The 15,549-nt window shown below is 40.8% G+C and overlaps 1 protein-coding gene across 2 annotated transcripts in view; it reads right to left on the minus strand.

Moving 5' to 3' along the window:
- Nucleotides 1-6,909: 6,909 nt before the first annotated feature.
- The window catches only part of lrmda (leucine rich melanocyte differentiation associated), a 231,907-nt gene continuing 223,267 nt past the window's right edge, over nucleotides 6,910-15,549 (minus strand). For both annotated transcript variants that reach the window (XM_058385700.1, XM_058385701.1), the window contains one exon: nucleotides 6,910-7,496. In XM_058385700.1, the coding sequence (XP_058241683.1) occupies nucleotides 7,314-7,496 (183 nt within the window). In that variant the 3' untranslated portion in view covers nucleotides 6,910-7,313. The remainder of the gene's footprint in view (nucleotides 7,497-15,549) is intronic.

Here is a 15,549-nt window from a genome sequence, read left to right on the forward strand (position 1 = left end):
CTCCACCAGAGACACAGTGAGAGAGAGAGAGAGAGAGAGAGAAGAGAAAGTTACAGAGAGACAGACATAAAGAGATCTTGCTACATCATTTGACGCTGAATTAAAAGGACCAGAGCACTTAATCTTTACCTGCGACAATTAACAGAATTAGAGGAACAAAAAGGCATTGTGTTTTTGTGCCATATGTAATTCTTTTCTTTTTGGATCTGCTCTGCCTGGAAGACACGGTCTTTCATCAAAGTGAAACTCAGCACTAATACTTTTCCCTCTGTAAGCCAACATAATACATAATATTCATGAGATGGTCTCAGTGTCTCTGTGAGAACGGTGCAGTGTCCTCCTGTGGGCCAGCTGCTGAAAGCCTCATCCGACTGACTGATCTTTTCCATCAGTGGGGGCTCATCGCTCTGTGCCCTGCTGGAGACACAGATGTTAAGCTGGAGGAGTCCACTGGAGCTCTGGATAAAACCGAGCCGAGCTCTCAGCTGGCAGCACGCAGCATTACTCACTGCAGCTAGTCATCTGCCTAATAGACCACACAGACATTTACTAATCCTCACGGACTTTTCATCACACAATAAAACTTAGACAAAACTTAATAGAGTCTTAAGGCTGTGATACACCGAGCTGTTTTTGTTCGTTCCATTAACATTCTGTGTAGAGTCACACGACGAGCCGATACTAGAGCAAGAAGCAAGATCATAAAAAATAAAATTCTGATAAAATTTAAACAAAACGTAAATGCAATTTCTGTAGGATTAAATTCGTGAAAGAGAAAAGTAAAGGTGTTCAACTCCATTAACACGGGCTAGGATTAAACCACACAGATTTTACAGGTGAGTGTTACACGCTGCACATAAAGATCTAGATTTGTGCTTTCACTTTTAATTTATTACATTTCATTTGCTTGTACATAATCATTATTATCTAGTATTAGTTTATGGCTCTTAATTAAATTATATATATACTGTATATATATATACTACCGCTCAAAAGTTTGGGATCACTCAAAAATGTTATTGTTTTCCAAGGAAACACACACAAAATTAGTTTGAATAGAAAATATAGCAAAAGAACAGAATATGCTGAGTTAGAAATAATGATTTTGATGGAAATGATGAATGTTTTCTTCAAACTTTGCCTTCATCAAAAAAAAAAAAAACACCATTTGCAGCAATTACAGTCTGGGCATTCTAGCTGTCGATTTTTCAAGATAATCTGATGAGATTTCACCCCATGCTTCCTGGAGCATCTCCCACAAGATGGACTGGCTGATGGAGTCTTCCTCTGTAGCTGAAATCAAGCTGAAATATGCAAAGTGATCCCAAACTTTTGAGCGGTAGTGTATATATACATATATATATATATATGAATAGACTTTTTTTCTTATTTAAAAAGGGGATGAACAGCTTTTACTTTAGTCGTTTTTCAGCACTTCAGCATGATGGGAACTCAGAATACTTTTCCGTGATGTAGTCTTCTCTATTAATGTCTCATATTTACAACATGAGCAACTTCTATAAACAATATGACAGAAGAGGAATGAAAGTTATTATCGGAGATGGTGAAAGGAGCAAGCACACTGTTACTACTATTCACACAGCTTAACTAGAAATGTAGAAATGTGCGATTAGAAGTGCATTTAGAACATAGAATTTAGAATTTGTAATAAGTCGCGATGGAAATAGACTTTTTGTCTGTTTAAGTCTGTCTCTGTGTCGCTGAATCACCTTTCATGAGCCCTGGATTGTCAGGAACATCACATTAAGCTCTTTGGCAGCAGACAAAAATCCAAATGCAAGAAAAAAGTGATATTCATTTATGTAAATGTTTGTGAAAACAGTGTACACTTATTGGATACATGAGGAGAGCAATAACAGTACAAAATGAAATAAAATTATTAAGCATTGTTTCTTAGATCAGAATTAAGTGGTGTTTGATTACAAACTGGACATGACACATGAAGGATAATAAAGTGGACATTCATTATTAGAATTCAGTAAATACTATGAATTTTCCAGTGATTCTAGTGAGACTAGTAAGAAAGGTCAGAAGAGAGAGGAAAGTAAATCTGGAGCAGGCTACTGGGAGAATTAAAGGAGTTAGAGAAGCACATAGAATAAGTAAGGAATAAAGCAAAAAGAAACTAGTTAAGGACAGAATTAGATGATACTGTTACCACCTGAAAGTTGATTATTCTCCAGTTATGATGTACCAAATTTATCGTCTTATATTTAAACCACAGCAATTTATTATTAAAGAATGACATGCCATGCATTTTTATCCAATCATAGCTATCTATAATTATGAAACAATTATAAAGGAACATCTGTAGTAGAGGAACATCTGTAAAATAAGTAGAGTACCTGTTATCACTTTTGACAGTCGTTCACTAACCTTTTTCTCTCTCTTGACATTAATTTGAAAATAAAAAAATGCAGCTGGACATTTTACTGAGAGACACAAAGTCCTCCAGCGTTTACCTATGACTGACATAAAGTGCTGGCGCTTCCACAAATGCTAAATTCACATCTCTCTTTTAATAGAAATGATGATTTAATGAAAGCGTGCATTCAAATATAAACCTACCACTACTGTCAGAGCTGCAGTTAGAGAAAATGAATCAACAGCTTCGAACTATTAAGCTTGAAGAATCCTACAGTGCTTTAGTAGTCATACATTGTGTATTTTACATAATTCGGCTTAAACTGCATACTCCATACAAAGCGAGCTGCTGGGGATTAGTGAGGCTGATCAGCTCAACTTCCACACAGAAGAGCACTGTATTTAAAATAACTCTGTTTGTTAGCCAGTTGAATTTCACTTCACCTTCAAGTTGTAGAGCTGATTTATTGGGATGTGTTATTATTTTGCATAATTCATCACTCTGTCAGTTGCGCACTGGAGGTTAATAGAAATGCCAGCATGTTCACTGATTTACTTAGTAAAATTTTCATCCCAAGGTTGGTGTGGATGATTGGAGACTGCGAGGACGGGGGATTCATGCATTATGTAGAGGAAGCTTGAAGTGACCTTGAGCCATCGCTGGCTGGACGATATATTAAACCTCCTGACATCATCTGATGCATTTAACACTGTTTTACACAACATTACTGATGCCTTGTGTGAGCTGAGTTCATTTGATCTGCTCAGCCATTTCAAAAGTGCACTTTAACGAGAATACTGAAGAAGAAGAAGAAGAAGAAGCTGTTTGTGTTTATGTGGATTAAGCTCAGAAAGAAAACAGTGAGAAGATCAGACCCATGTGGTGTTTGTAGTAATCCTCACACTCGTACAGATGCCTTCAGCCAAAACACACTGAATAGCACAGATCATAGAAGTCAGAAGATCGTAGAAGTCAGAGCTCATTCTTTCTGGATTTTAACTCGTGTATTAAACGTTGCATTGTGGAATATCATTACCTTGAGTTTAGAGGTGAGGTAAGTGATGAGAAACAATATTTTCCCACAGAGGGAGATGGGCGCTGAATCAATACCCTGCCTGTTAGTAAAGCTTTAGCAACCTTTAAAATATCAAGCAAAATTGATTTACACAATACTGCCTATACTGTCAAACTGTATTAGTGTGAAGCTTTATCCAGACCTGCCACTGACACTATAACTATGTTCCTCCTAACAGTGTCTACTTAAAAAAACAAAAAAAGCTTAAAAACAAACACAAAAATACAGGCATAGATTACTGCAGCTGTGTTTTTTTTACCCCCCTGAATTCTGTGCCCTAGAAATATGTTTGAAAAGAAAGTCCATATTTGTGCTGCGGTGTTTAAAGGGGAAATAATTAGGTGACACATTATGGCAGTACTTGCTGATAGAGGAAATGATAAGGGAACACTATTCTCTTTTTAAAGCACAAAGTCCATTCTGATATAATTGGTAGTGGAATTATTTATGACATTAATTGCCACATTATCGACTGGCTGTCAACTCCCATGGCAGTTCGTCCATCTTTCTTACCAGCGAAAGCTAGCTCAGCCTAAAGTAGACTGACAAGCTAATTACACCATCTTCCCCTCAATGACAAATGCTACTCATCTGAAACCGTGCCGGAAATAAGGCTCTTTTTCTGTGCCTGCCCTTTCCCGGGCTGTCTGCCTCAGCTAATGTCTCCTCGTGTCTGCAGTAAAGGATGAGGCTGCGAGCTCGGGAGAATGATCAGACCCTCATCTCACCTCTCTCTCATCCAGTTAGCGTGCTATCAGCATACGGCTGTCAATCACTGATACAGCGCCAAGCGCTTTCTCATGCGCCTGATTTGCATTCGCCGCTGTCAATCACTCAAAGAGAGGAGCCTAATAACTGATGACTAGGGGCGATTTCCCAGAGCCGCTCTGACAGGCAGCCACAATGAAAGTTGGGATCAGAGCGGGAGAGAAAGTGGGCTGTGGTGGAGCCCTGGGCTTCCACTGAGTTTCTACTAAGACCCTCAATACAGGCCTGCACTGGAGCAAGAGCTCTGTGAACATGCTGTAATGGGAACACTGTCAGCTCACACTGTCTTCTGCATCAGCAACACCCACCAGCTCTGCCTGTCAAGCTCCCAGAAGCATCCAATATGATCGTCTACAACAAGAGAAATGCTAGACATCACATCTACTGGGCTTCGATCAGAAACTGTTTAAAGTCATTAAACACGTCACTACAACTCATTACTTCATGCACTGTATGCACTTCAAGCTCCACAAGAGAACCGAGATTAGCGTGTGAGACTACTCTCAATCCCGTTTGTGAAGTTAGTGTACACTTTTCCATCTTGTTTTTTCCCACTCTGCCCTGAGACCTATCTGGAGGGCTCATCACTGGTGCTACGCAACTCCAGTGAGGAACTTTCTGTATAGCCGTGCACACACATTCCCCTGGGTCACAGCCTGTGCCTAGTGCACGCTCTGTTTCTCGCTCCTTAATTAGTCCCTATCCTGTGTCCCCTGCACAACACACACATCCGCGCATTCTCTCACTCACACGCAGTACACATGCGTGGCAGCATATGTCTACCCTCTGCACTTGCGCCTCTCTCCTAATGCTGTTTATATTTGCGGAGCTGTTGGAGACGAGGCCATGACGAGGATGGGAAGTGACACTCACCAAACTTGCTACGTCCCCCAGCCAGCTCCGCCGGCTCCGCTGCTGTCAATTCGGGCTACATCAGCGGCACTGGCTCAATGGCAGCGTCTCTGACACATGTCACAAAGTTTTAAATGTCTGTTCTTTTCATGGGGATGGCTGGGTGAGCCAGCCAGGGAAGAGATGACATTTTGTGCGGTGAGGAGGGGGGAGGACTTGTTGTGGCTCCCTCTTCCTGCCTCCTCTGGCTGTCACTGGCACTTTCCTGTGAACATATCACAACATGGACAAATAAACCTTGTCATTTAGAAACGCCTGCACTAGTGACCATGCTCTCAGGCAGCACAACAGGAGCAGTGCACAGGCGTAGTCTCATAGGACCAAGGAGACAGAGAAACACACACACACACACACACACACACACACATACACACACACTTACAAAAACCATTGTGTAAACACAATCTCAACAATATGCACATTATGCATTCACATGCACTCAGAATAACAAACACAAAGGCACATATACACAACGCATCTGACCCACAATCACAAGCAACATTTCTCTGGATGATGTGTGGCTCTTTCCCTGAGAGCAAGGAGAGGATGGAGGGGATGGAGAGCAATGAGCTCTGCCTCCACACGCACTCTTTCACATTCAAATCCATCTCCCTCTCTGCACTGGAGAACGTTAAACACACTGTCCATATTGACAGGACACCAAAGTCCATCCAGGTCCATCAGGGAATCATCACAGAGTATAAGATGGATGGACGGACGGACGGACGGACGGACGGACGGACGGACGGACGGACGGACGGACGGACAGACAGACAGACAGACAGACAGACAGACAGATAGACAGATAGATAGACAGATAGATAGATAGATAGATAGATAGATAGATAGATAGATAGATAGATAGATAGATAGATGAGTTTTTAAATAAAACAAGGACAGCAGATTTAATCACTCAAATTAATGAACAGAAAATCTTTGGTCACTGTTGTGTACATTGCATGGAATTACTATTACATATTACATTGGTCCAGAGAGCTCACTCTTTAAGATACAATATATCACTATATTCAAAATGATAAACATTATAAAACAACAGTATTTGAAAGAAAATGAATGAAAGCATGCAGTATTTAATTCACTTGATGTATCAAATCTTCCAGTAAATATTTATCCCACTGCAGAAACCCGGTATGAAGAAATGTAGCAAAAGCTTGTCTGTTTTATTTTTTTCTTTCAGAAACAAAAGTTACAGAGCAAGTCATTAAAATAGTGTGCATATCACATGAGGAGGCAATCAGAAAGTGGAATGGAAGAAGTTGTTGACTTCTCTCCCTCCCCTCAGTCCTGCTGCTCTGTCTCGCCTGTCTCTTTTTTCCCTCTCCTGGACCCAAGCAACGAGAGCAAAGCTCATTACCACGCACTTTCCCAGCTCCTCCAGGCTCCTGCGCGGAAACATCTGCCCCCGCAACACACCAACTTCACACAACATATACGCGCACACACACACACACAAATGCACATGCACACACACTCATACACACAAACGCACACATGTACACATGACCACACGCAAGGCCACAGTGCAAGTTGCCTGTAAATGCCCTCCATTTGCCAATAAAAAGTCATAAATATAGGATTACATGTTCATCAAATGTTTTTTTGTTGGTGAAGTTACACTTGCTTAGAGCAAATTATTTGAATAATGTTTCCAAACAAAATTACCAGCGACTGCTGAGAAGCAATTAAAGATCATCACTGAATGCACTTCCTGAGTTTAGAAGATTTTCCAAAGTACAGAAGTGTATAAAGTCATGCACAATGCTGTGTTTTTGTATAAAGACAAACTGAACAGTCGGTGTGTGTGTGTGTGTGTGTGTGTGTGTGTGTGTTGCGAGTGTGCGCGCACATGTGTATTTCTGTGTGTTTAACTTTAGCTTTGACTTTGAGGAGGGCTCATCCTGTGTGTCCTCATGGGCACACTGCAGCCTCAGGTGTGACCTTTGACCTGCAGAGTGTAGCAGTTGGATCAGGCAATCCATCATGAAGCAGTAGCTGTCAACACAGTCACTTGGATGTGTGTGTGTGTGTGTGTGTGTATGAGGGCTGCTTAAAGGCAATAATGTCAGTGTGAGTGGCACGGCTCAGGCGGTGAGAGAAAGATGAGAGGTGGCAGGGATGGCGCACTCAGCAGAAGGCACTAGAGGGCTGTGTTCAGCTGCTTAAAATGCACGTGGTGATGTGGATATTAATAAAGACACACGGGTAGACATCTTTATAAAGCTCAGCTGCATGTCCTGGCCCGTCCGTCTGTTCATCAGAGCTGGTCATTGCGGATGAAGCGGTTGCCCTCTGAATGCTTGCCATAGTAGATGTAACGGCACTTGGCAAACACTCCTACAAACCACATGAGAGGAAAAAATCATTACATTTATTAAAGTCATAATATGCGCACGAGATAATTACATGTTAATAATGTAATGGTAATAAATATGTCATTGTTTTGTCTTTAAGATAAAACATTTTATGACTATTTCACTCTTTCATTATTCTTATATTACATCTAAAGTAATGTCACAATCATTTCTTGACAGAATCCAAATGAAAATGACAAAATAAAGAAAAACCTTTCATTCACAGTCTCAGCACACTGTTTGTTTGAGGACTGTTAATAGCCCTGAGCATTTTAGCATGGTCTATAAGATAAGTCTTACATTAGAACAAAAGCATTACAGTAGCAGCATACAGAAACACGTACACGCTTCCTTTGTCAGTAAAAACAGAAATCATCACTGCATACTCACTAGGAGAACAACCAATATTTTACCGCTTAAGAAAAAATTTGAATGCTAGTTTGTTTGCAGTGTTTTGTTCTATTTATATATTCCTGTCAAAGACTGAGGATCCAGACTTCTGAATCAGTCTTCTTCTCACTCAAATTTTGGCATGAACGGTGTGTCAGGGGAGACAGAGCATCCATCTCAAGTCTAAGAACACCAGAAAGACAACATTTGGCCTGAGGGTGCTGTCTAGACAACAAGCAGCAGAAAACCTGCCTTCTACTGTGTGTGTGTTTGTGTGTGAGAGAGAGAGAGACAGAGAGAGAGAGAGAGAGAGAGAGAGAGAAAGAGAATTGATAAGAGTCTATTATTATAATCATGGGCTGATATCTACTGCTTTCCACCGACCAAAACAATGGGTACGTGTTTTGTGTTCAACAATAACTTTAAGTTATATCCTGCAAAATGAGAATATAGGAAATTTTGGGAATAATTGCTGGATGCCACAGTGTGATTTCCTCTAGGTTTCGGAGATGTAGTAAAATTAATTCAGTTTGCTATCAGTTACCAGCTGTCCAAATGACTGTGCTGCACCCGAGCTGCAGAGTTTACCTCATTTTCACTTTGGGAGGCAACCAAATTTTAAAATGATAGTACAACAATGTAGAAGAGCTTTACAGTAAAAAAAAAAAAAAAAAAAAGCACATTCCTGAGGTGAGGAGAGAAGAAAATATTTGTAATCTGATGTTCCTGAGCTGCTGTGAGTTGTGCTGACAATTCTGCAACACTAATTCATAGTCAGTGGTGTTGGGCTTGGAAATGGTGGGAATTTTGTACACATACAGAGATACTTCAGCTGTCATCATGCTATGCTGAAGAAAGTCCAGATACACAGTGACTGACAGGAGCCACAGCCAATCAGTGTGAGAAAAAGAAAGAGTGTGAGAATGTAATCAGGAGTGTGAGTGAGAGTCTAATATTGAACTGTATGAAGAAAACAGATTTATGAATGGTGGAGTTTTGGCTCTTTTAATTGCTGAACTGCTGAGGCTATAATTTGTTATGTAGTTTGGTGGGAAGCTTTGTTGGGGCATTAATACTATTTGGCAGTTATTATAATTGATCTAGCTTGAAAGGTTTTAGCTCAGAGGCTTGGACTACTGATCAGAAGGTTGTGAGTTCGAATCCCAGGTCCACCAAGCTGCTGCTGCTGCTGCTGTGTCTTTAAGCAAGGCCCTTAACCCTCAGTCGCTCTGGATAAGGGGCATCTGCCAAATGCTGTAAATGTATATAGGGCAAGAGCAAGTTGATTGATCAACACTTCTGTTCACTCTTGGTCAGTGTGAATTTGAGTAACAGTATGAACATTTAAGACAGCTAGAGCGTTTCTCTGTTTCTCTTTAAACTCGTTCAGCTAGGAGTCTTTGTAATTTATGCATTTCAAACTTTCTTAGCTGATCAGTGTACAATTGAACCTGTAGTGTCACTGCTGCTTAGGCATGCTAATTAGTCCAAAGAATGTGGTTTGGGATGCAGCCCTGAATTTCCATTCAGTCCTCAACAGTCCTCAACAAGACATGTCAGGAAGTATTACCTCTGCATGTAGACAAATGTTACCTCTTCACTGTAAAGAAGATGTACCGTGAATGGACTGACCTGAACGTTGTGTAAATTCTCTTATTATTATACTCAATTTAGAGGAATTTCAGAGCCGAGCATATTGTGAACAGAGAACCTAATCGCTGTTAATAATGATTAAATTGTGCGGCTCTAATGAGTCTGGGTGCATGTGTGTATGTGCGTGTAGTCTGCAACAGACTGTAGGAAGGCAGAGACAGAAGGATATACCCTTCTTCAGAAACAGCAGGCATACGGCTCATGCTGAGAGGTTGATTCACCCACTGGTGACAATCTGTCTTGTTTCAAACATGGTATCACAATCTAATGATTTGAATGAATTTTTTTGTTTAAAGATTTATCTAAGCATTGGAAGTGAAAACACACAAACAAACTACAAGCATGATGTATTTAAAGAATGCAAAACTTCTGCTCCTTCTTTTTCCTGACTATTCCAGAGACCCCATATCTTCCATTAACTCACATAGTAGCTAGATGCTTGGAGTGACATCTTCCTGCCATCTTATTGTCCAGCTTACCTTGTTCTTACCTAAGAATCCTGAACAATATCTGATTTCTCTGTGTATAATGAGGCTAAAATGGAAGAATTCTGCCTATGGCATACATTCTTCCCTCACAAGAAAACAGACAGTTCATGGCTAAAAAAAACCAAAAAGGTGCCAGTTAGGTGATTTGCTATAAAATGTCCTCCTCATTCCTTCTATTCAGTGAGACTGCTTCAGCTGAATGCATAGCCTGGGAGAGAAGTTTTAAAACAGGACAGCCCTGAAATGCCGGAGAGAAATGACATAGAAAGAGAGAGAGAGAGAGAGAGAGAGAGAGAGAGAGAGACAGAGAGAGAGACAGAGAGAGTTGATGGATGTGGTAGACTGCAACTAGGTGTCAGCGCTTTAGTAAATGAGGCAAGGACAAGTGGTATTAATGCTGTCAATGATCTCCTGACAGGAAAACAGATACCATGCTCACTGCAGTTTTTAAATAGACATCAAGTGCATTAATGACAAAAAAAGGGCAGGCTTCAAACACAGCAGCTGAGTGATGGTCGAAGGATGGCAGCGCTCTGAGCGGAGCGCCAACATAATCCGAAAAGACACCGTCAGAGTAGGCGAGAGACAGGCCTCTGCATCGCCCACTGACACACAACAGAGATGAGGATACAGATACTGGTGGCATATTAGTGCCAAGCATATTCTAACACCATCCTGGATCCTAACCAAACCTGACATTCTCTCTCTCTCTCTCTTTCTCTCTCTCTCTCTCTCTGCCATTTCTTTCTGCCTTCCCATCTAGCAGCAGTGTCTTTCCTGACATGGTGCTGCAGTATGGTGCTCAGTGCTCCTCTCTCAGTGAGTTAGTGCTAGGACCTGTTCATGTCGGCTGGAGGAACGCACTACACGCTGGACCCAGTGGCCTAGGGAAAAGCTCAGTCAGTCTAAATTTGGACTTTTGTAAAGGAGTGATGCTCATTCAGTCCTGCCGTCCGAGCAACTTGAAGTGAAGTGTGAGGAGCTGTCTGCTCAGATCAGATAAGGAGTCCATATTCACCTGAGTGTGTGTGTTTGTGTGTTAAATTCCATAGCTTTGTGAATTAAAGCTCTTCCCTTCATAGAACTTTTTTTTTTTCATGGATTTTGGGTATGTCTGTGCCCTATATTGTATTTCCTTGGGTTACATGTATACAGTATCATTACATTATTTTTATATACCACCTCAAATACACTAACTCTGCCAAGGTGTGAGCACAGTTCCATCACATCCCATCATCAACAGCTGGCCTGTATAGAGCATCGTTTCTAGCAGTGCGTCTCCTGCAGGCCTGCAGCCCATATGACGCAAGTGAATGATCCCAGCACACAGGCAGACACAACTACATTACATCTGGAGCCAAAACTCATGAACCCGACATTTGTTTAAATACAGTAATAAATAAAAGCTCTGTGATTGATGAGTTGCTGCAGGCTCAGTGTTTGGTGATGATGGAGTCTGAAGCTGAATAGATGCCGGCTTAGAGGTTTATCACGCTCGAGTTTTTCATGGCAGCAGTGGACAGACAGCAGGCCTGTGAAATGTCCACTCTTGCTGGCAGCTTCACACTGAAAGCCATGTGTGGAGTAGGAGAAAAAAACATGGTTCGGCCAGAGACAAGGAGAGTGTGTTCAGCGTAAACTGGCAGTCATTGTAAAGTGTGATACAGTGCAGAGAACTCTGCATACTGCACACCCAGCCAGTTTCCTGCACCTGGACCCTCCATTACGTGCTAACCTCAGAAAACACAGAAGACGTAGTTTTAATATAAAACCCAAGTTGAAAAAAGACAGACCAGTCCACATATGATAACCAAATCATTAATAACTGGAATTTATAGCTCATGACCTCAATTTGAAGGTAGATGAATATTTAAGTCTTTAATACTATTTGAGACTCATGAGCAGGACGCAACATCTGAGGTTACTTAAAGGCACAAAAGTGTATTTAATATTTAACGTTGAAATCTCTGACTTTATTAGTCTTCTGTTTGAGTTTATAGCATGTCTGGATGGTGATCATGAGTGTACAGGATGTTTTAGTTGTGGTTATGGTGGTGGTGGTGGTGGGGGGGGGTGGGGGGTTTGAAATGTCTGAAAAGAAAAGGCATTGATTTGGTTAATAGCTTCGGCATGGTAAGACAGCTGTATGAGAATATAGAGGGAATGTGTAAGTAACTGCTGCTTAAGTTTTTGTAGTTTAAAAATGAAGTCCGTATGAGTGTCATATGCCTCTAGTCTTACTGGAAGTATATTGGAAGGTAAAGTTAACTGGCAGCTCCATGCTTACATGTCAGGCAGAGGAAAAAGAAAGACATACAGAATTCAGCACATGGTATTTCTTACACAAGACATGAGTGGAAAAAAGACAGGCCTGGCCAAGCCTGTGGGACGGTAATGCAGATCCTACAGATCAATCAGTGTAGATTCTTCTGTTCTGTCTGTGTGTGTATATCCACTCTCTACCACACACACACACACACACACACACACACACACGCACACCTTTCAGTAAACTATTTTGATGTGTTTCCTGGCAGATAAATAGTCAAGGGCATTGTTGCTATCATGATATACCTGGTGGTTTTTAGAGGATGAGATCATTGTCAGGAGTGGAAAGGTAGGTCTATCAACCTTACAATCATCTTCACTCATCACTCTCAGAGCTGATTGCGAACAATATGAGTCCTCCACACCCACTCTACAGCCCTCTCCACAATCATACACCAAGAGCCTGAGAGCAGCATGACCTCTAATTTTGCTTTGGCTTAAACAATGTCGAAGTCACAAAGGCACTTATGTTATATAAGCTGCAAATACTAAGCTTCTAACAATGCCTACTGTCAGAGTCTTTCAACATGATATGCATCACTGAAAATTATGCACTATGAGAAGAAGGCAAGCTGGCAAGGGCAGTGTGAGGCAATGTTCTGCTGGGAAACCTTGGGTCCTGGAATTCATGTGGACATTACTTTGAAATGTACCACCTACCTAAACACTGTTGCAGGCCAAGTACACCTCGTCATGGTAACAGTATTCCCATTAACAGTGGCCTCTTTCAGTAGGATAAAGGAGTAGGCTGAGTTTTATAGTTCTGTACTGCATATAACTGTCTATGTAACAAATAAAAGTCTTGATAACCACACTGCAAAAATTGTTCAAGGAATGGTTTGAGGAAAATGACAAATTTTTCAAAGTGTTGACTTAAAATTCCCCAAATCTCAATCCAAGCATGCATCTGTAGGATGTGCTGAACAAACAAGCCTCACAACTTGCACAATATTCATGGCAGATACTCAGCATTTAGATCAGCAACAGACCAGAGATGTTTTTAGTATATATATGATGAAGTGTTCCCTTCATTTTTAATATTATGTTCATGAACCCAGTTCTAGATGACGTTTGCATTGTGAGGTTTTAGGAGAACGTGTGGCTATGAAGGGATGCACTTGGTCAGCAACTATATTCAAAAAGATATTCAAATGATGCAGTAGTATTTACACGCTCAAAGTGTGCCAAGAAAATATTCCCTACACCATTACACCACCTCCACCAGCCTGGACACTTGAAACAAACCAGATTGAGTCCATCCTAAAATCTAACATCTGACCCACATCATCCAACGGAGATTCATCAGACCAGGCAATGTTTATCCAGTCTTCAACTGGCCAGTTTTGCTGAGCCTGTGCCCACTGCAGCCTCAGCTTTCTGTTCTTCTTCTTGGACAGACGTGTAACATGGTCTGAGGCGCGCACACACACACACACACACACACACACACACACACACACACACACACACACACACATATAAACAGTCTAAGCTATCTATCTATCTATCTATCTATCTATCTATCTATCTATCTATCTATCTATCTATCTATCTATTATTATTATTATTATTATTATTATTATTGCTGGTGCTGATATGCATTGCTGTTATTTAAAGTTTTTACCCAATTATCATTTCCAACCATTTTCCTATGTACATAAAGATGTGACCGGCATTACCGAAAGCTATTTTTAACTAGCTCCTGACAGCAGTGCTCTGCGTTGTATTACGACCACCAAGAGGTCTTTCAGGAGTCACAGGCCTGGCAAATAAATATCAGCGACCCACTGAGATAAATATTCAAATACATATTCATCGAGCAGCTGTATTCTCCTGTTTCGTATGGGAGAGAGGGAAGGTTATACTGAGGGAAAAAGTTGGAGCTTATCAGATTTAGGATAATTTAGGACCCAGGATAATGTCTCTTATTTAATCACGAGGGAAATAGAGGTAGCGATGGTTTGTTGGGTTTCAGGTCAAATGGAGCCATGTGCAGCTACAGTGGAGCTACTTTCAGTCTAAATCTGATGATGATTGCTTTATGATTCATGTGATCTAGTAAAAAGTGAATCTACAGACATTTCTTAAGCATTGTGAAGTAATCTACAGTTTGACAGAGGCTTGACAGTGAAAGCTGGTGAGGAAGCAAACAGTGAGTTACAGCATGAAGATGAGTGCCTTCACAAGAAGGTGTGTATATTCTGACATGCATAGTCTGATCATTCTGATGTTACACACAGCAAATCTGTGAGACTGGAAGACCAGCACAAAGGCATTCCATGAAGGCAAGCGAGTCATCAATTGATAGCTGAAGGTTCCTAGCAGATATTGATGGAAAGATTGGTGTTGGATAGAAATGTTGTGTTGAATCAAATAAGTTGCCAGAATGACAAGCAGGTATGTCTTTAGCTAGAGGAATGTCAGTAATCTGTTAGTTGTCAGAAGGAAGCTGAATGCATATGTTATAGACTTAAGCTGATGTTTGTTCTCTTTCAATAAAAAATATTTAGTCCATTAAATATAAATAACTGTCATTATGATGCATGCATTGGGCTCAAGCCTCCCCATTTCCCAGTGATGTTTATTACCACCAAACAACTGCAGCACCTGCATGTTTTCAACTTCAGCGTATTGATTAAACTTTTAAATGGTTGCCATATAACCCAGGGACATCAGGAAGATTAATTTGCGTCAATGTTCATCTGTAATTCATTAGCCATTTATACCCTACATCCACATGGGCTATCAAGAAAACGCAGGCTATTTTTCAATCCGGCACAGGCTTGGGAGCTGAAAATTGCACTGCATACAAATAAGACTGCAGGTTTCAGGAAACAGAGAATCAGGAATACTGCAACAAAACTAATATTATTGATGCAAATAATGTTTACTTTGTACTGGTAGAATTTGATAATTCCGACTGCCCCTTACAGCATGCTATTTTATGGATTTATTTTAAGTATTAAATGTACAATGGATATAAAAAGTCTACACACCCCTGTCAAAATCTTATTTAGAAGATTAATGTGTTGGAAAGGCCTAGCCAAAGCCCAGACTTGAATCCTATGGAAAATCTGTGTGGTGACATAAAGAGGGCCGTAAACAGGAGAAAATGACAGATCTGGAACATTTTTTGCAAAGAAGAGTGGGAAAATATTCAAGTCAAGATGTGCCAAG

This window comes from Hemibagrus wyckioides, linkage group LG03 (genome assembly GCF_019097595.1).
Source record: "Hemibagrus wyckioides isolate EC202008001 linkage group LG03, SWU_Hwy_1.0, whole genome shotgun sequence".
In the NCBI taxonomy this organism is placed as follows: domain Eukaryota; kingdom Metazoa; phylum Chordata; class Actinopteri; order Siluriformes; family Bagridae; genus Hemibagrus; species Hemibagrus wyckioides.